The sequence below is a fragment of the Lichenostomus cassidix genome, chromosome 1Aa (assembly GCF_008360975.1).
Source record: "Lichenostomus cassidix isolate B80296 chromosome 1Aa, HeHo_3.0, whole genome shotgun sequence".
Taxonomy (NCBI): Eukaryota; Metazoa; Chordata; class Aves; order Passeriformes; family Meliphagidae; genus Lichenostomus; species Lichenostomus cassidix.
In genome coordinates, this window is record NC_139480.1 from 21177689 (window position 1) to 21199135 (window position 21447).

Below are 21447 nucleotides of genomic sequence, written 5' to 3' on the forward strand. Positions count from 1 at the left end.
ACGAGGAAGATGTAGACTGCAGTTGGGTTTCCCCTCAGTCTCCTCCAGGCTGAACAGACCAATTGACCTCAGCTGCTCCTCATAAGGCTCCCCCTCCAGACACTTCACCATCCTTCTTGTCTCCTTTGGATGCTCTCTAATGGCTCAATGTCTTTTTATATTGCGGCGCCCAAAACTGCCCCCAGCACTTGAGTGAGGCTGCCCCAGAGCAGAGCAGAACAGTCCCTTCCCTTTCCCAGCTGGCAATGCTGTGCCTGATGCCCCCCAAGACACAGTTGGCCCTCCTGGCTGCCAGGGCACAGTGTGGGCTCATGGAACTGTTGTCTCAGGCCACTTTGTTTTGGGAAAGCGAAGTTAACAGTCAACCTGTGGGAGGATGGAAGAACAAGCTATGCCAACTTCTTGGTTAGTGTCAACTAGGTGTTAATCAGGAAGAGAGTGTGTGGTTAGGGAAGATGTGCCACTTTGCATGGCCAAGTGCAAAGTCTGACTATTGTTCCCATGTAGGCACATAATGTTGATGCTCTAAAATATGGTGGACAATCTGGGCTCGTTTCTTTGGAGAATTTGAAAATACTTCTTAAGAAAAGTAGAGTTCTGATCACAGGCAAACAAAGTTCTATATCAATACTCTTCTCATAAGAATGTTCACAGAAGCTTCTTTGGATGAAGGAATTACCTCTAGAATCTTCCCAAAGGCAAGAGTTATAGATGTTACTGGTAACTATAGTTACATGTAGCTCCTTTCTGAAGGGAAATGCAAATAACATTATTTCAGAAAGCTATTGTTTGCTTTAATGAACGAAAACCCAAAGTCAATCTCTGCATTTTCATATCTGTTATTTTCTTCTTATGCAAATTTTTGCTAAGGCTGAGAAGAATTTCCATAATCTATGAATCCAGAATACAAAATCTATATTATATAATGTCTTGGATCTCCACAACCAATGTAATTACAGTAGTAGTTTTTAGGCAGTTGTTTTTTCTGAGTAAGTACATTTCTTATAGTAGATTCTCTTAGCAATAATTTTTAGAAGGAAAATTTGCATAGCTATGATTTTGACTGATATGAGGAAATTAGTTCAGTTGAAACCCTGCAGAAAAAACAGTGCTTGCATTCTTATAAAAGCCAAACATATTACCCAGCCAGGACACCATAATTACAGTAAATAGAACTGGTTAAAGAGGATAATAATATAAACTCTATTTCCAGCACATGCAAATAAAACACCACTTCTGTATAGTATAACCTCAAAATCTGAGTAGTTTCTATGTCCAGGTTATAAAACACCCATCCACCAGGCTGGTACATGAATGAGAAGTGGGAAGGCACTGAAACAGTAAATATGAGTCCACTTGCTTGCTTCTCTGGCAGTCCCAATAACAACACTCATAATAGTTCATGATTCACAACTATTATGCTCATTATAAGCAGATGCTCATTTTCTACATAAAGCTTGAAAACATTTATCAGTTGTAAGTATTTAGTGCAACTGCCTGTGATTTCAGAACAAGAGGAGAATCATCTGTAGAGGCATATTTGGACCTCTTTGAAAGGCCCTTTCTTCCTTACTTGATTTCTCCTTCCTTTTTCAGAAATATTCCACCATATTTCTCCTTTGGCTTCCAATGTAATCAACAGGAAAATTTTTTTGTATCCTGTTCAGAGTGCAGAAGCAGGCTTTAAATCCACTGAGGGCAAAAGAAATACTGCTTCCAGTATTATACATCTCATGCCCCACACTAAACACCATGTTTTGAGTATTGTTTCTCAGTGATAGGTTTTGTGTATTTTGTAATTCACAGAATAATACTGCTTAAATTTTACTATTTATTTATTAACTGGTCACTTGAGTAACAGTATATGCATCCTGCTCTCATCTCCTAAGTGATTTCTTCTGCTTTTGCTTTTAATTGCCCAAAGTTCAAATATTTGGGTATATTTTCCATGGTTTTACTTTTGAGTTTCAAAATCACTCCTTTTTCTGAACTGTTGTAATTAGTTTTTTTAATATTATCTCACTGAAATTGTGCATTTTTCGAGACACTGAATGTGTATTGTATCCTATTTGTACCTATTGACCTGTAGATGGAATGAGCACTTAAATTGTTTAAATAGACTAAATAAGCTTAAACATCTAGCTCATTACTTCTCCAACTATTTTAGGATTTTGGCTTTCTCAGCTTACAGAGTTTGTTGAATTATACGTGTTTCTATTTACAGACAAAATAATTGGAAGAGTGACCATGGATCTGCAGGAACGAGGGATTCATTTTTCAGTAATTTATACTGCAGTGAGACCTTCAAGGGTGAGTAATCTTCAGTGCCTAGAACTGTCAGATTTTTATCATCCAACAACTTAATGTTTGCAGAAGAATTCTGTACATGATTTTCAAGATTATACAGGCAAGCAGTCTATATTATATGAGGTTTTGACCAGAAATGATTGCCTGAATTTTCATATATGATAGCTCTATCACATAACTATTGAAGTTTTACTGTACTAGGAGACCATAAATCTGCCTTTGTCTGTAGAACTTACTATTATTTTTTAGAACGGTAAATGAATTTTTTTTTTTTGCAGTTTAACTCTAGTGGTTTTGTAGTGAGTTCTATGTGAAATGTTACCAAGCTTCCTAGTGTGGCTGGTTAGTATAGACAGAGTGTTATTAATTAAATGAAGGCTACTAAAGTATCAATTTAAAATTAATTGGTTTCATTTCTTTTAAACAATACTTCATATTTACAACTGCAAGGTAAAGTTTTCACCCTTGCTGATAAGTCAGAATGTAATTTGTACATCACATCATATCACATGAATAGTAAGTAGCAATGCAGGATAGTTATTTATGCAGAGTTATCTTTTTGTATGACACACAGGCTGCAATCAAAAAATACTCAATTTTTAATTCAATTTTTAGTGTGAATAAATGGAAGACAGTCCTACCTTGAGGAAACAGAATAGTTCCCATTAAAAAGAGAAATATTTGAAGGATGGTCTGAATCCTAAAAAATGCAGCCTTGAAAGAAACATGTCCATCTGTTTCAGAGGTAACATATCTGAGCTCCTAATGTGATAATAGAATCATAGAATCATTAAGGTTGGAAAAGACCTTCAAGATCATTGAGTCCAACCTTTGACTGATGACCACCATGTCAACTAAGCCACAGCACTGAGTGCCACATCCAGTAATTCCTTGAATTTCTTGAATCTCTGACTCTCCAAAAAGGTGATCAGAACAGTCCCTTCAGGCTCTAGGACAAAGGCTAATTCTATTGAAGAAAAACAATAATTTTCTTCAATAATTCACCCTGTGAAATTAATTTCCAGAGACTGGATTTTGAATACTAAACTTAGAATAAAAAACCAGTAGTGTGAAGAAGCAAGCTCACATTGATATTCTGTGTACTGTGTGTTTTTCTGGCAAAGGACAGAATATTAGTCCAGAACTTGTGATCTGCCTTTCTTTCTATTTTTTGTTTTAAAATATATCCAAAATAAAAAAGAAGAATTAATTAGTTATTGTGGCCTTTTACTGTTTGAAATCAAAGGCACATGGGCATTCTTAACTGAAAATTGCAATTTGAACAATTAGAATGAAAAATATTTTTAATTAATGAAAGAACTGGAATTAAGAGAAGGAATTTTTTTACCAATTTTTTTAGAAGTTCTTTTAATTTTAAATTTATACGTATTTTAACAGGCTTTCTTAAGTACTTAGTTTGAGCAGCTGAAACACTTAAATAATTAAAGCAATGTATTCTAAGATGCTCTACATTTTTAAAATATAAGCAATTTAAACCTTTCTTAATTGTATAAATTCAATGCTGTATAAAACCATTTGAAGCATTTTTGTCCCCTCACGATAACTTTAAGCTATTTCAGTGCATTCAAGGTTATCAGCTTCTGTACAGAGCTACAAAAGGCAAAGCAGAGTGTACTTTTGAGGGTTCATCATGCTGTATATTTGCATATGACCTCTTCTTGGTATGTATTGCAGATTTGGCTGTGCTTGAGCTGTGGAAGGTATGGACTGTTTCATAACCATCAGGGAAAGTACTAACTCCCTTTGCTTAAACTACAAAAACTACATTCCATGATCTAGAAGTGACAGGATCACTCCCCAGTGATAGCCAAGATCAATATATATATAAAGTAAAAAGCTTTAATCATGTTGAGAATGATTTTCAAATGCACTATGTAAACTCTATAGCAACCATTCACTATGTGAGATTTGCATTTACTAGTGGCCTTATTCTCAGTGATGAAGGAAATTAGCTTTAGGTATTACACTTAAAAAAAAAAGGAGATCTTCTGGTTAGGTAAATTAATTTTATACAGTGAAGCTCCCAAACAACTGCTGGTTTTGAGATGCTTCTCTTCTGAAAGCTCTACCTCCTTGGTGTTGGGCAGTTTATGGCTTCATAGCATTGCCATGTTATATTCATTAGTTCTTCCATTGCCTCAAGCAGAGAAAATAAATGTGAGAAAATGTGAGAAATGCATATATTGGAAAAGGTTCCAGTCTGGTATTGGCTTCACAGAAAATGAATTAATGAGCAAAACTCACCTATGAATGACTGTCTCTTCTGTTTTGATGGGAAAGAGCTGTTTAATTTAGTCAGTGCAGACACACAGATGCCTTTGGGCTATCATAATTACCAGTTCATTACCCCACTGCATGATGGACGTTTGTTCAGGCTGGTTCTTGTTCTGTTCCAGTTTCACCATGATTGGAGGGCTAGAGCATCTCTTCTATGAGGAAAGGCTAAGAGAATTGGGATTGTTCAGCCTGGGGAAGAGAAAGCTTCAGGGTGAACTAATTGCTGGCCTTCCAGTACCTGAAGGGAGCCTACAGGGAAAGCTGGAGAGGGACCTTTAACAAGAGGATGTAGTTATAGGACAAAGCGTAATGGTTTTAAACTGAAAGGTTTAGGTTCAATATTAGAAGAAACTCTTTACTGTGAGGGTGTTGAGGCACTGGAACAGGTTGATGCCTCATCCCTGGAAGTGTTCCAGGCCAAGCTGGATGAGTCCCTTAGCAACCTGGTCTAGTGGAAGGTGTCCCTGCCCACAACAAGGGGGTTGGAACAAGATGATCTTTAATGTACCTTCAATTCAAGACATACTATGATTCTGTGTTTTGAAGCTGGAAGACAGAAATAAGACTCTGAAAGAGATACCCTTTGGTGACCTACTTGAAATGTTTTCAACAATCATCAGCTAATCAGTTGATGATTTCTCCCACCATCTTATAAAGGACCTGCCTTCCTCCAGCAAGGCTCTTGTGGCTCTTGTGAAATGCTTTGCCTTGTAGCTCTGGATGAGTTGGCATGGCACTGAGAGAGTGATGTGTATCACCTAATTCTGGGCAAGTGAAGCCTGTGTGTCTACATCTGAAGTCATCAGCCGGGGTTATCTTTATAATGAAGGACTTTATGGGGTATGATCCTTCTGACTGTTTTGTAGGGGACTCCTGCAGGATGAAAAGGAAGTCCACCCTTAAAGGCAGTCATCATGCTTAGGTTAGATCTTGACATATACATATAGTCAGACAACTCTCACTCAACATTTCTCTAATTTTTTTCCATTAAAAACAAGAAACTTCTCCTAAGATATGAGGAGTGTCCTGCCAAGACTTTTCTTCCCTTTGGAAATCATTTGACAGCTTTTTTTTTTCATGAGAACCAAACCCCTCTGCAGTCCTTATGCTACTCTTTCATCAGGAGTTGTCATGAATATATGAATTTCTGTGTTCTTGAGGAGTTTGATCAAGGTCACCCCTCTACTTGTGCTTTAGTCTGGTTAGTTTTTTGGTTATGGTTGTAATGCATAGTTTTACCTTGCTTTTGTAATTGGAGACCTTAAAAGGGCTGCAGTGATAAGACTGATGTGCTTCAAATCATAAATCTCATCAAGTTTTCCATCCTTCCAATCCTCATAGGTGTCCCTGTAACATTTTTACTAGTTTTCTTCTGAAACTGCAAGACAGTTTTATAGTTGTTATCTTTTCCCAGTTAGATTGAATGCTGAGGTACCACATATTGCTAAAAGGAGATTTATGGCTACATCCCAGCTGATATTCATTTTGTTGACTCCACTTTTTACAAATGCATTGTGAAATGCTGTTTAAACTTTCTCTACTGCCTCCACATTTTCAGAGAGCTTCAGTTACCATCAGCTTTGGACTCCTTCATTCTACAAGCTGTCTGCTCTAGTTGGTGTTTCTGTGTGTTGAGTCTTTGATACCACTCAGAGCCAAGCAGTATGAATTACAGGAACTTTATTCAGCCAGCAGTAACATTGGAATCTGTCTCACAAGTGGTTACTTTTGACACTTAAAAAGTGTCTCTTGGAGGTATCTTTAGGTGCTGTTGATGTGCACTCTAGCTGGAAAATGTATGAAAAGTTTTTATCTGCTTTGACAAGTGCTTGAGGTTATGTTCTCATTGTTTCTGCCTTCTATCTAATGCTTATTTTAAAATGCATCATACTTTGCTGTGCTGCATCTCCCACTTACCTCCAGCTCCCCTCTGTTTTGTTGACTATTCAGTTTACCATTCTGAGGAGACTAAACACTGCAACAGCCACCCCACTGACTTCACAGCTTCTGGTTAATGGAATGCTTTTGACCATTTAATATACTTAAACATTACATAATGTGAGCTTCCCAATGAATAAAACATTAGAAAAATGCTTATAATGCCATTTGCAGGAGTTGGGGTGTGGATTTAATATCCTCGCGCATCCTAGAGTACAGGAATTGCCTTATTCATTTAGTCTTGTATTTTTACATTTGAAGGAGCAATTGTAGGAAGATGCCTAGGTAAAAAAGTATTGGAGTGACAGAATAGAGCTGTAAAGGTCTGATGTTGTGTCCTAAAGGAACTTTGGATTCCAGGAGAAAAAGGTAAATATTCTGAGAATTCTAGAGACCTATTCTAGGAACAGTTTTTGAAGGCTGAGGCTGAACACAGCATCCAAGTGATATGTCTTTAGCCTAAGGGTCAAAATAATCCATCTATCTGTGATTTGATTAATTGCCCAATATTCTCCACTAATTATGTTGACTGACACTGTTTATATCTGGAATACAAACTGTTTCAACACAACATATTAAAAGGTCAAATTGTATGTCAAAAAAGAATTTTTCCCCTCACCCTGCTTCCCACATGGCAAAATCCCAAGCTGTGTCTTAATTAACAGAGTGAAAGAGGTGAGGCTATTAAAAGCGATAAAGTCATGATTCAAAAAGCATAGTCCTTTATAATACAGAAAATTTAAAGGAGTATAAATTCTTGCAAGTTTAGTGCATAATCATTTGGCACATCCTAAAGAGATTCAGAGGAATAATGTGCACAGACACAAAAGTTATTCATAAAAAAACATTAGACAGGAATTCTTTCAGAGAACACTGGATCTAATAAAAAAGATGAACTCAGAAAAATGAATGACAATGCAAAGCCAAATGGCCTATGTGTTGATCAATGCTGTGGTAGAACATAGAGAAGTTCTCACTTCAAACACTTTTTCAGTAGTCATTGAGCCTCAAAATGTTTTGGTGCTATTAATTTACCAATAGAAGAGATTTCAGAATAAATAAAATTAGTAGTGTCATATCATCAAGGTCAGATATTATTCACCTAAGTTTAAACTAAAATAAGAAACTCCCAAACTGCTATCATTTTTTCTACTGTACGATTTCTAAGTTAAAATTTTTATAATATATATGAAAATTATAAAACAGTTTAGTCTTCATCCCAGAGGATCAGGATGTTGCAAGTGTGACATGGGGCTTGAAAAAAGGCTCCATATGTCTGGAGAAATACAACCAGGAAACCTACCTTCCATATTGACAAAAAGAGTTGAAACTGAAGTCATAAGTATGTGGATCCATGAAGAAAATGCAGTGTAGATTCAGTGTTCTCCAAGAGGTATAAGATGTGCAGGTAAAAGTGACTGTGTTGCTAGAGTAAAAACAGTAAAAAAGTGGAATTGTTTGGGAGCAGAAATAAAAAATTTAAAGGTTAGGAAACAAAGGATAAAAAGAAAGGATTCATGTTCATAGTGGGGAGTATTTGCCAGTGGGATTCTGTGGGGATTGATGTTGATGCCTGTGCTGTTCAGCAGAGTCATTAGTATGGAAAGGGGGCTGAAATCCAAAGGTGCCAAAGTTTGCTGATGCACTGACAAGTTGGAGAAACCACTCATATCACTGCATTACTGGGTGATGAAAAGACAGATACAATCCAGTCTGAAGAAAAGTAACTTGTAAGGAAAATCTTAAATATGCATATAACACTGTGGTGAGTGGCTGCTATTTCCCAGAAGAGGGATTACAGTACAAACGTGGGTAGATCTCCTGGAACATCCCAGCAGCCAGCAGTAGGATGAATAACAAGCAGAGTGTTACCCACCATTTGGAAAGGAGGAGGGCAAAGCAGGAAGCTTCAGTTCACTAAGCCCTTACTGAGTGCAAGTCTGTTAGGGGAATAGTGCATGTGGTTCTGGCCACCCCATCTCCAAAGGATACAGTCAAACTACACAACTAAAATATTTCAGCTTGGAAAAGTGAGGGAAATTGAAGAGGGGAATAATAAATAAAACCACCAAATACCTGTAGAGGCTGAAAAGGAAGTAATTACTCATTGTCTCTGGAAAATATTAATGACAGTCATCACTCAGACCATAACACAGGACTTCAGGGGCAGCAAATGCCTTTTAAGAAACAAAGTGAACTGTTTTTGGATTACAGAAGCACACAGATTTCAGTGGTTACATAAACTAATGGAAGAAAGATAGGAAAGATGCTCAGAAAGATCCTATGCCGTGTGTTGATTTGAATGCAACCTTCAGCCCTAAAGATTTCTAACACAAAGATTTCAGAAATCAAAGAGGGCATTCTAGGACAAGTATTGTTTATGTTTACCCTTTTCTTATTTCAGCTGCCAGTTACTATCAGGAGCTCTGGCTGTGAGCTAGGTGGACCTTTGCTCTCACACAGTTTAGCTGGTCTCATGTCTTGACAGTGGAAGGTTGGGTTATTGACATAGCATTTCTCTGGGAGAGGAGTGTGAAAGGTAATATGTAACTTATTTAACTAAAGGCCAAGAGCCAGAAGAGGCAGCCAACAGAGAAAGCAAAGCTCCACTGTAAGAAGTTCATGACTTTCTTTCTCATTCTTGGCTATTAGGTTGTTGTAGAATTGCCACCTCTGAAAATGAAAATAATTGCCACATCATTAAAAAAAAACCTGCTGCATGTAAATCCTTGTTCTGGTAGCAACCAGGAAATCCATTAGGAGAAGTGACTGTGTCAGCTGAAAATATGGTAGATGGCAGCTCAATCTTGGTGCAGTCTTCCCTTACTTTCAGTGCAATGAAACTGGGCTGGACTCTCAAGATCCTTGTGATTAAGCATCTGCAACTTGCCTCTGGGAGCTCTGAATCCTTTCCCAATTTTCTCTTTCCTGCCAAAGTGCCACAGGTGTATTTTTTAATCTGTTGATGGAGGCGTTGCTTTAAAAGCTGTACATAAAGTGATACCTGACATCAAATTTGATATTGCATGGCATAGTTTGTTCTTGTTCTGTCTTTTCAATTTTATAAAAACTTCAGTGTTTACAATTTTATTGAAACACTGCGACTCTTATTCTGAGATGTGATTTCTTGCTTAGCTCAAGTGATTGAGTGATTTCCTAGACTGATATATAATGAATCAGAAGAAGTACATTCTACTTTTTAGTAGGAAAGTTAAACCCCAGTTATTTTAACAGCTAGATATCTCTTCCTCTGGGGCTTCCATCCAAATCACTTGCAAAATTCTGTAACGGAACAGGGAGGGTGTCTTGCCTTATGTTGAGCAGAATTATTGGAAGGTGAATGTTGGATTCTGCCATGCCTCCTCACTGATAAAAACTCCTTCCTTCTCCCCAGTACATGATTTCCTTATGGCCTTAGCAATATGCCTTGCTCCTGATCCACAGTTCTTCTCAGAATCTGAACTTCCAGCAGGAATAACTGACCGTGGTTGAACCAAATTCCCTGGCAGGCTTGCCATTACCTGGCATTGAAGCATGGATAGGAGCAGCAATAGGCATTAAGCTGCTAAAGCAGTCCCACAAGAATGCTGGAAGCAAGTTGGTGTTTGTTTCTAATAAGCCTCACCTTATAAATTTCTGTTTTCCAAAGTTTCATATCAAAGCATTGTGACAAGCATTCATAACTAGCAGCCACAGGATAGTTCCACCTAACTGCTGGGAAAGGTTGTATGCTTTGCTCTCATTTTGTTTCAGTCTGTAGGCTGGAGACAGGTAGGAGATGAAGGAAATTATGAAATTGAGGCTGATGACATTGGCTGAGGTGTGTTAACTAAGGTTTAACTAGGCTTTGGTGGAAACAGATCTATTTTGACAAAAACTTGGAAGAGGAAGAAAGGTTTATCAAAAGAAACAAAGGCATGGAAATCTTAAAAAGAGCAGGGATATTATTTCTAAGATTAGCTTTGTCTAGACTTTCTGATGTGGATTTCAGTTATATATATATATACACCTTCTAGCTTACATACACTACTGTCAGAAAAATTACGTGGATATTAAGCGCAAGAAAGCAGAGTAGAAGTTAAAAACCTTTTTATAGATTTTCAGGGAAAAAAATGCTTGTTTTAACTTCCCTGTCAAAAAGATCCAATTTGCTAGATTTATTGGCCAGTTTTGCAGATTCATATTCCAAAGTCCTGCAGGATCAAAATATTAAGTAGAGGGAGAACTTTAGGGTCTTTAGATTTTTAATTTCCCTGTGACTAGCCTACATCTGGAACAAACAGTGCTGGCAACTCTCCCAGCACTATGAGTAACACATTTTGGCTCCTGTCTGTGTTTTTCACCTAAGTAACCCACCAAACCCCTATGTAACCTCCATCCAACTCTCATTGCATATCTGTTCCATTTTATTGCAGCAGACATTCCTCCATCCTTTTTCACATCTCCCATAGCAACTTGAATTCTACATATGGACATAAGAAAGTGGGGGATATAATCAGTTGGAAGTGGGTATTCCCCTAGCAGTCTGAAAATTATGCAAAATCTGTAGTTTCTTTTATCTCCATGGCAGAATTGCCTGAAACAGGTCCCAGAATCTAATGCTCAACCTGGGGGCATTGGCATCAGCAAATATGCCTTGAATGATTTGTCTGGTAGATTCCTTTCAGGATTAATTCTGTTTTACAATGCAAGTTCTTAATAATTTTTTCCCCTCTTTTGTATATTGCATTCAAAATCTGGTTTACTAAAAAGGTGTAAATAAGTTTTAACACTTTTGAAAATGACCAAGGCATTGTTTTCATTGAAATAATTATGTTTGGTTTATTTGTCCTAACTGAAATGTAAGGTGGCAAATAAAGTGTAGTAGCTCCTTCCAGCTGCTATTCCAGTTTATACATACTCTGTTTTACTCTCTAAAATCAGGAAATTTTTATTGATAAAGCCATGCTCTTTCTTAAGTTAGATGAAAAAGTGTGTTATAAAAATCCACTGAATGTTGTAGCAAGAAGATAACAGGAAATACACATTTCTTCAGAAAATTGGGACTGCATTTACAAATGTGCATGTATGTGCCATACATGGTCTTATTTTAGTCTTTCAAGTGGAATGGATGTCACAAGTGCTGCATCAGGACACCCTGGTCTGCTCTGGGTTCTGTTGCTTGCATTGTCTCTGCTAACTCTCTTGTCTCTGCAGTGTTGGTGGCACAGAGTAGTCCCATTCTCTGTAAATGACAGTCCAGAGATCTTTTATCCAGCCCAGTTCTGCTAAAGGTTATGCCTGTGAAGAAGCACATCTAGCCATAAATATGTGAGCTGACACTGCAGGTTGTGTTTATGTAGGCCACTGAACTGAGCAGCATAGTAAACACTGCAATTTTATTGTCTTCTAACAGAAGGTCTTGAAGTGCTTGCTCATGACTTGGATATTCTCCTCAAGTCACAGCAGTTCTATCAATTATGAAAGAGAACATTATGCTTTAAAATGAGGTCATTATCTCTTACTGTAAGATGTGTGTTTTGACTTTAACATTCGTGTCCCAGCCTTGCTTTTGTGAAAAGCCCTGAGTGATGCAGACCTGCAGGTAGAAGCTAAGTGTCACAGTTGCCAAGCCATTTGGCTTGCTGGTAGAAGTGTGCATTGATCAACAGGGAAGCCATCAGATACTAACATGAGACAGTAAGGGTGGTCATATGTCACAGAAGTCATTAAAACGATAGTAATCATTGCTAATAAGTGAATGCACATTTCTGTGCATTCTTTTTCTCCTTTATCAGAGTATTAATAAGGATGGGAAATAGAAGTGAAGGATTCTTCTGGGGAAAAGATCATGATACTGAAATTTATTTTGATGTCTTGTTTAGGCTTACAGTCTGTAAAAATACATGAAGTAGTGCTGGAAGGGACCCTAAAGATCATCCAGTTCCAATCCCTGTGCCATGAGTGGAGACACCATCCACTAGAACAGGTTGCTCTTAAGTCCTGTCCCACATGGCCTTAAAAACTTCTGGGGCTGGGGCAGCCACAAGTCAGCCTTGAGGAGAATTAAAAAAACAAAACCCCCAAAATATTAGAAATCATAAAAATGTAAACAGTTAAAACTTTAAAAAATAGAGATAATTGGTAACTCTGCTTAATGTTCTAGATTTTGACAGCTTAAAACACTCCTATGCTACAGTCTTGCACTGACAGGTGAATGAAATAAATCCAATCAAATATTGTCTTTCTGTTTGCTGTGTGTGGGATTTTGTAAACTTGACACCACAAAGAACATTTTTACAGTTATACCAAATTCTAATGCTTGCCTTTCAAATTGCTGACCTTGAGCAGTGAGATTGCCTGCATCACAGATTTGTGATACACTGTCCTTCAGGAAAATGGATGTATTAGCAGGGGTGGTGGTGATGCTATCTGTAGTGAGGCCATGATGCCACATCAGATAGAAAACATGGAGGAAAACTGATCTGTTTGTGTGGGAAGGAGTATGAAATGGTGATTTCAGAAAAAGCATTTGAGATGTGCTGATACTTTGCTGGGATGTGAATGCTGAGTGGTTTCTGATGTGGCACAGCCAAACCCCAGAAAGAAGCATGATCTACCATTCTGCAGTACCCCTGCACTGAGAACATGGCAGTCTCCTAGTGTCATTTTTTAAAGGATAGCTTGCAAAGAAAAGGTTTTGATGGTCCCTGTTAAAGCAAATTGAGAAAATGTGAGCACACAGTTCTTTTGGAATCCTGTCAAAAAAATTAGAGTTGGTACATGATATGTAGATGCAGTTCCATCTACCAAACCAAAAATCCAGTTTAGATAAAAGGTATTTGTCTTTGGGGTGTTATTGTAGCAGTTGCAGTGCCTTCCCTCCCCTTGTTGAACCTTGCACTTCAAGATTTAGGCCATCATACGTGACCCAAAAAGATTCTTTGTTCTTCTTTTTACAGTGTACTTTGAGCTTGTCTCTATATGCGTTCCCTAAATATTTTCTGGTCCTTTTCTTGATTTGTGCTATGCTGTGCAATGCTAATAAGCAATATCTGCTTCTGATCATGCACCTTTTTATTTTTTTAAAGTAGAAGCTAGGATTCTTATGTAGTTTTGCGATACTAACAACTGGTTTAATCATGTTATGACTAAAATTGGAAAAATTACCATTTGCCATCTGAGTCAGGTATATACAGAGTATGCACTGTGGTGCACAATGCATTATGGAGGTAGGGACTAAACTAAGACACAGCCTAAAAAGAGGAAGGGAATGGACCCTTCTGCCTACTCACCTCCCTCCTTGAAAGTACAGAAATAGCTTCCCCTTCCCTCAGCTGCTTCATTAAGAGCAGCAATTGCACAGAGAGGATGTACTTATCTGTTAGATGAGTTAGATGCTGTTAGAAATGAAAAGAAGCAGCAAGCAACACCAGGACAGTTTTCTTATTCTTGATGTGAATGAACACCTTAACACAGCAGTAAGGAGTCAAGAAACACAAGATTGAAACAGAAGGCACAATCATCTGTTGAACTGATATTCAAAAATCCCATGTTGTAACCAGTGTAAAATGTGGTCTGTTTCTGTTGTTAATTACCATTCATCATTTCAGCAAATGAAAGTTTCATTTGCACAGTATTTTGTATTGTTTTCATATGTGTTTACAACTATTTGATTTGTATTTTTTTCAATTGTAATTTCAAATGTATAAAATGGCCCCAAAATTTTTGTTGTCTCTAGCCACTCTGTGTTGGAAGACCCAACAAAACTTTGGCAACAACAACAAATCAAATGAATAATTTTGGATGTAAGGTCTGTTGGCTTTGAAAAAGATTAGTATGTTGGTGTATCAAAATGTTGCCAGATCTGCTTCCTTTTGCCATTTCAAGAGAGATGACTCTGAATTAGGAGGCTTGAGAAACAGATCAAAGGGAAGAATTTTGTTCAGGCTACCTCTATTGCAGGTTCAGTTTGTAATTACAATGTTCAGTTCTGGTCTAGGAAAATGTAAGTGGCACCCTTTCTTTTCTGTATGGTATTTAATCAGGTCTTGCAATTCACTGCATGACAGAGATCAAAAATGCCATTGATAAATTCAGAGAACAAGACAATGACTCACACATCCTGCATTTCAGATTAGGTGAAGGAGAAGGGCACACTAAACAACAGAATTAAATGTGTTTTAACAATTGGCAACACTTCACCATGAATTGTTCCTAAATAATCTAATTTGATTTACAATAACTCAGCGTAAATATAATAGATTTGTCAAGGAAGTGCCTTGTAATTTATAGTTTAGTATGAAATGTATGACACAGGGAGAATGATTTTAATTCAGTAAGCTCATGTTTGTGCATCAATAAAAGAAAAAGAAAATGTTCCTTAAACAGAGAAGCTGGGAAATAGTGGGGGAGATCTCAACTTCCCACTGCAGGTCGCCTGGAAGGAGCAACTGCTGTCCTCAGGTCTCCAGTGGGTCCCAGGCTGGGCTGTTTCAGAGATCCTCCTCCCAGCCAGAAGACTAAATTTTTAAAAATCTCTTTCTGATTTTGAGTGTGCTTAATTCACAGAATCACGGAATATGCTGAGTTGGAAGCATATTGAGGGATCCCATTAGTGCTCATTTCCCCATGTTTTGGCACACCATCCCATTGCTCATCACTGGACAGCCTGATTTTGTTCCTTTCACCCTTCCAAGCTCATTTAAAGCTTTGCCAACAAGCCCTGCTAGCTCCTGTGCTAGAGCTCCTTTTCCCCTCTGAGGCAGGTACATCCCATCAGGTGTCAATGGATCATGTGTTGAGTAGATCATCCCATGGACAGCAAACCTAAAATTTTTCTACTGATATCAGCCTTGGAGCCCTGCAGTGATCTGATGGATCTGATTCCTATCAAACAAGTGGATTTCTTTTTCCCTGAAAGCCCTTCTTTCCAGGTTAACACTCTTTTGGGTCATATGCTTTTTCAGAGGGAGAAGGGAATCTCTATGTAAGAGCCTCATAGCAAAGTACTGCCCAGAGAGCAACAGAAATAAAGATGTAGTCTTATGATTATATTTTAATAGCTTTCTTTTTATTTTAAGGTACTTAAACCTAATCCCCCCAGTTATCCCAGTCACAGTATCCAATGTTGCATTGTTTTCAGCTGTTAGCAGGTGGTTTTTAAAACCCTCTTTAGATGATAAATGGGGCCCACGTAGTGAAGTCAACAGTTAGACAGGATATAATTTAGACTTCAGCTTTTCCTCTCAGTTTGAAATAAAATGATTACATTTCAGGAGAGCCTAAGGAAAGATTAAAAGTTTTATATCAAAAGTTGAATATTTTCTTTTGTTGTACCCTCTTCTTTTAAAGAAAATGGTATTCGTTTAAAATAACGCTTGTTCTGATGTATTTGAAAAGGCACTACTCTGGATTAAAAGGAAATTCATAAAGTATGCATGTATGGGAGGGGAAGATTGCAATCTTCACTAGAGCATTTAGTCAAAGGGTTTTAATGCAGCCTATTCTGCTTAATTGATAGAATGAGGTGCCTGCAAAGACAAGCTGTAAATAACAGATGGCCAATAGTGTTTACAGAGCAGCTGTTAAGGTGACAAAATCTTCTGGGGCTCCTCTCCGCAGGCAGGTTAGAAAGAGATATTATAGTCTCTGTTTTGGACTTGAAAATGGTCCTTGACTGTCTTTAAATCCATTAAAAGTAGTTCTGGGCAATAGCTCCACATAATTATGGTTCTGGTAACCCTTGTGATGCCTTTCATTTCCTACACCCTGAAGTTATACTAGCATAGAGGCCACTTGTAGTGTACAAAGTTGTAAGGCTGATATGGGACTCAAAAATAGGTGGAATATCCCAGATATGAACAGAGTAAGAAGTGAGGAGTAACATAAGAATAGGAAAAGCTGTTGTGTGATAAGGTCAGGTAGCTTTAACTGTTGATATCAGTGGGGCTGTTTTACCAGGGATGCCGTGGGCACATTTTTAAAAAGCATTACCTACTAAATGGAATTCCTGGAAATATCCTAAAAGCATGTGTGTCTCTTGTAGGAGTTCACCACATCAGCCAAATGAGCAAAAATCTTTTTTCAGAAGCCATCAGGAGAATCTAAAAATAAGCTTGCTGTAGTTAAATAGCCTGCTCTCATGCTTGTTAAAATGAAGACTGCAAAAACTCTAATTGTTGCTTAAGGGGGGGGGGGAGGGGGATGTCACTGAACTAGCAAGGTGAAATTTTCTTATAGTTCTATTGCAGAAAAAAAAAATCAATTTATTTCAGTATATTCTTCTGGGGAAAAATAAATAAATTCTTCTACCTGTTAGCACTAAGGAATACTACTATCTTAAGAGAACACTACTAACATGGATCATGGATACTCATTTGCCTAATATCAGTGGTGCTTGTTTTCACATGTGGGCACTTGGCCATGGGAACCTAGGTTAGCATTGCCTCATTAGGCTCCACACCACCAGTTAAATAGACAGACAATAATAAATATTGAGGTTGATTGAGGATTTAGGAAGAATGGGTGCTCATGGTACAGAATGGTGAAGGTCTGTTTTTAACTGAAATGACTCTTACAAAGGGATAAATTGTTAATGTGCTGTTATTACAGATTTCTAGAAGAACTGATGTGGTGGCAGAATTAAGAAGACAATTAATGGCTGCTGACGAAGAAGACAGTTTATCATATCCTCCTCTGAATGTGACCACTGGAAATCATACATGCATCCTTTTTTATGCTGGTAATTTCAGCCTCAAAGCCAGTGGTTCAGTTTTAATAGATTTGACAAATGCAACATTTTTAACACGGGATGTGGATATTTCTGCCTCTGAGTGCTCAGAGAGCAACACAACGTGAGTAGTACAAGAAATTTCATATCATAATACATGGAATTCTGAAACCTATGAGAAATATTGCAATGTAAAATTAGTGCTATTTTAATTTTCTTCTCCTAAAGGATCCAAATTTTTTAATATATTCTTAGAAGAAAAAAGTTAAATCAAGACCACAGAAATTGTTCAGATGAGGCCTTTTATTTTCACAATTTTTTCTTCTTATGTTCCTTCCTTGTTTGTTTGTGTAGGGTCCAAACAGGTTTCCCTGTGCCTGATCTCACAATCACAAAAATCTCCACTGGCATTAGTAACATCATAATTTCATTCCCTTGAAGGGGTAATATTGCCAGTTACGAGGTAGTAATTCAGCTGGAAGTACAATAATGAAACATCTCTGTTTTCCTTTACTTTGAAGCACCCGCTCTTGGGTAAATAAAACCCTAGAAATATTTAGGCATATTTTACTGTGTACTGAACCTTTGCTATATGACTTTTGTAATTGCCTTCTGATTTAGAATATTCCCTCAAATTGAAATGTCACAATGATCTAATTAAAGCTGACTACTGTAACATTAAAAATCTGTTTTTTATTCTTAGATTGTCACTAAAATACACAAACCCAGTGAGTGGAATCAGCAGCCTAGAGATAAGGTAACTTGTGATTTATTTTTTAAATAGATCTTTGTAGTTTACAATGCCTGATAGTAAATTTGAAGAAAAAAATAGAGAAATAAAATGAAAATATTTTTGAATTTATTATTTGCTTTCTCTTCTGAGGAGTCACTATGCCGGAAAACAATAATACAGTCTTTATACAGAGAAGATACTAGTATGTTCAGGTGAAGTTCTGAAAAAATATTGTAGGCAAACATCCATCCTGTAAGGTACTGGTATAGGCAGCTTCCTGTTTTTCTAACAGGATTGTTCCACAGTCCTTTCTCAGGTAAATTTAACTGTGATCTGTAAAAAACTACACAGGCTGAAGTCTACCTGCATGGCCAGGGCTGTGTTGAGTCCTAGTGTGGATCGCCAGTGCACTCTGTTAGTGCTAGCTTGTGGTTAATGAGGGGTGCAAAAAGGCTTAAAAAGTCTTTTCAGCTCCATGGATGGTGACAAGACCATATTTTTTCTACCACGCATGACAAGAGGGAGGAGAAGCTAGGGAATTGGAAGACTTGGGAAGAAAAACCAAAGGGAGAATCATAGAATCATTTATGTTGAAAATATCTCTGCGATCCCTGAGTCCAACCTTTAACCCAGTGCTGCCAAGTCCACTGCTAAACCGTGTCCTAAGTGTTACATCTACATGGCTTTTAAATATCTTCAGGGATGGAGATTAAGCCTCTTCCCTGGATAACCTATTCCAAGGCTTGGCAACCTTTTAGCTGAAGAGATCTTGCCTAATATCAAACCTAAACCTCCTGGTGTAATTTGAGGCCATTTCCTCTTGTCCTGTGGTTTCTTGGGAGAGGAAACTAACTTCCACCTCACTACAACCTCCTGTCATGTTGTTGGAGTGATAAGGTCACCCCTGAGCTTCCTCTCTGCCAGGATGCCATTGGACTTCTTAGCCACCTGGGTACACACTGGCTGATGTTCAGCAGCTCTTGACCAGCACCCCCAGGTCCTTTTCCACAGACAGCTTTCCAGCCACTCTGTCCCCAGCCTGTAGCTCTGCCTGGGGTTGTTGTGACCAAAGTGAAGGACTCAGCACTTGACCTTGTTGAGCCTCATACCACTGGCCTGGGTACATCAATCCAGCCTGTCCAGATGAATGCTCAAATGAATAAATACCATTATTTACATCGAGACATAAGGACATTCTGCATTTAGGTAAAAGAACTTGTGTTGCGGAGAGTCAGTGATGTGTTTGGACTGGTACTCAGAGTGCATAGAGACACTTGCAGTCATTACAGGTGGTGAAAAAAGACATACTTTGTTATTTCGCATATCCCTTCTCCCTCAACCATCTAGAGCTTTGTGAAAGAGTATAATGTACAGATAAGATTGCTGTTAGTGTAGTATTTTCACTTTTTGACTATTGTGGTTAGCTGTGTATAGGTTCCCTGAGACTTGTCCTTGGTGATGGTGTCGAGCATGCCTTGGTCTCAATAATGTTAATTATCAGAGGGACATGTATTTCCCTAAACACAATGGGGAAATATTTTCCTTGGATCCCATTCAAAAAATACTGATCCCAAACCAAGACTCTGCCCAAGCTGTATTTTTCCTTTTACTACAAGTCCCAAAATATCACTTTCTCTGCTGCTGCCCTGATGCTTTTCTGCCTGCTTTTTAGTGCTGCTGTCCCACTCTCATAGAGACAGACCCTCCAAAACTGCTCTGATTCTCATTCTTCATCTTTGCTCATCCTGGTACATGTCTTTGCTGGTCTGCTGTAATCTCTTTCTGTATGAATGAATCTGGTTGTTTTCTACATTTGTCCTGAATATGACTAACCTCAGCATAATATCAACATTTCTAGTAAAATTACAGTTCCAGGAAAATAATACTAATCACAAAGTATCCTATGAAACATGGCACTGTGCATCAAAACTAGTTAATTGCTAGATCTTAAAGGTGTTGTTTTCTTTAGCAGTCAACAGGCTTCACTTAATTGTACAATAGCAAATTGCAAACCTCGAGACGCTACTATAGAAACAAAATCCTTTGGCAGTTGAAACATTTATCTTAGATTTTGTTTGCTGCAGCTGGCAGAAGATCAAATGTGATGTTAGTGCACACATGCATGTAGTGAAGAATATTTAGATTTATGTTTAGTAATTTGTTTGTTTAAAATGTATAATTTTAATTAGTTATTGGATGAAAACTTTAATGTGGCATGCATCTGAGTTGCATCTGGAGAGAAGAAATTTGAAGCAACTCTGCAGACAAACTAACTGTAATTTAAAGGAAAATGTCAGTACAAAAGGTGAATGGTTCATATTTTCTTTCTTTTTCAGGAAACTTTTTTTATATCCTTTGAGCCTGTTGTAGTAGAGGCAGAAATACCCACAAAGTTTTTCTTGACCTGTGCTTCTACTTGAACACATTATATAAATACCAAAATGCATAAATAGCCCTTGAAGCTGGAATAAGAAACTCGGGCTGCACAATAGGTGAGGACTTGAAAAGAGAGTTCAGGTAAGGTCCTGAATGTATTCATGCCCAGCAAATAAGAGTAGCATAGGCTGGCTGTGTTTTGCAGGAGAATTTGATTTATTCCATCGAGCCATGTGTGATCCAAGTTTTTAATAGACCCTCAGGGCATTTAAACACAGATGAGTCTAAACTGAATAATTTTTATGTATGACGCAGGTGCTTAGAAATATAAAATGGACTAGAGGAAGAATGTAGGGAGCCAGGGTAACCATTTCTTGGACCTTCACATTGGACCTATGCATTGACCTGTGTGTGGGAGGTAGAGTGACTGCTTCTGTACTGCTGTTTTCCCTTCTTAACTTTTTAAACTGTCTTTATCTTGACCCACAAGTTTCCTCATTTTCGCTCTTTTTATTCTCCCCTCTGTCCTATTGAGGATGGGCAGTAAGAAAACAGATAAATGGGTGCTTGGTGGATGGCTGGTATCAACACATAATACCTCAGAGCCTTTATAAATTAAAAATTGTTCTAAAGACTCACCTGATTATTTGTAGTTTTCTGTTGGATTGTCACTTGATTTATGGGAAAATGGTGTAATTTTAGGCCTCTGTTAGCTACCATAATGCAACATTGCATGCTATATAATGGAAACAATAAGATATACAGAAGAGAACGACAGCAAGCCATTGGCTTTTTTCATGATTCACTGATACTTTATTCACCTTGTGTATTTCAGCATGTCTCTTGTCAAGATCTTCTAAAATCTATAGAGATAAATTACAACCTCTGTTTTCCCCTTCTGGTTCATTTTGATTACATTTCTTGTTCAGGATTATACCTTGGTAAGATTATGGTCTGCCTTAACAAACAGGACACAACCACGGCAAAGAGCTGGGAAAGAACAGAGCTGAGAGCCACAGCTGCATTTTTTTTCCTTTGTAAAGCCCATTAACTTGAGTGCAGGAGAGCATACCTTGAAGACAGA

General features: G+C 37.9%; 1 protein-coding gene across 2 annotated transcripts in view; it reads left to right on the forward strand.

Moving 5' to 3' along the window:
• The window catches only part of LOC146443294 (V-type proton ATPase subunit S1-like), a 45717-nt gene that overhangs the window by 15474 nt on the left and 8796 nt on the right, over positions 1-21447 (forward strand). The window contains exons 6-9 of one of the 2 annotated variants that reach the window (XM_085042155.1): positions 2225-2310; positions 3888-3989; positions 17137-17378; positions 17958-18011. In XM_085042155.1, coding sequence (XP_084898281.1) covers positions 2225-2310; positions 3888-3989; positions 17137-17378; positions 17958-18011 — 484 coding nt within the window. The remainder of the gene's footprint in view (positions 1-2224; positions 2311-3887; positions 3990-17136; positions 17379-17957; positions 18012-21447) is intronic. The other variant, XM_085042163.1, reaches the window with a different exon arrangement.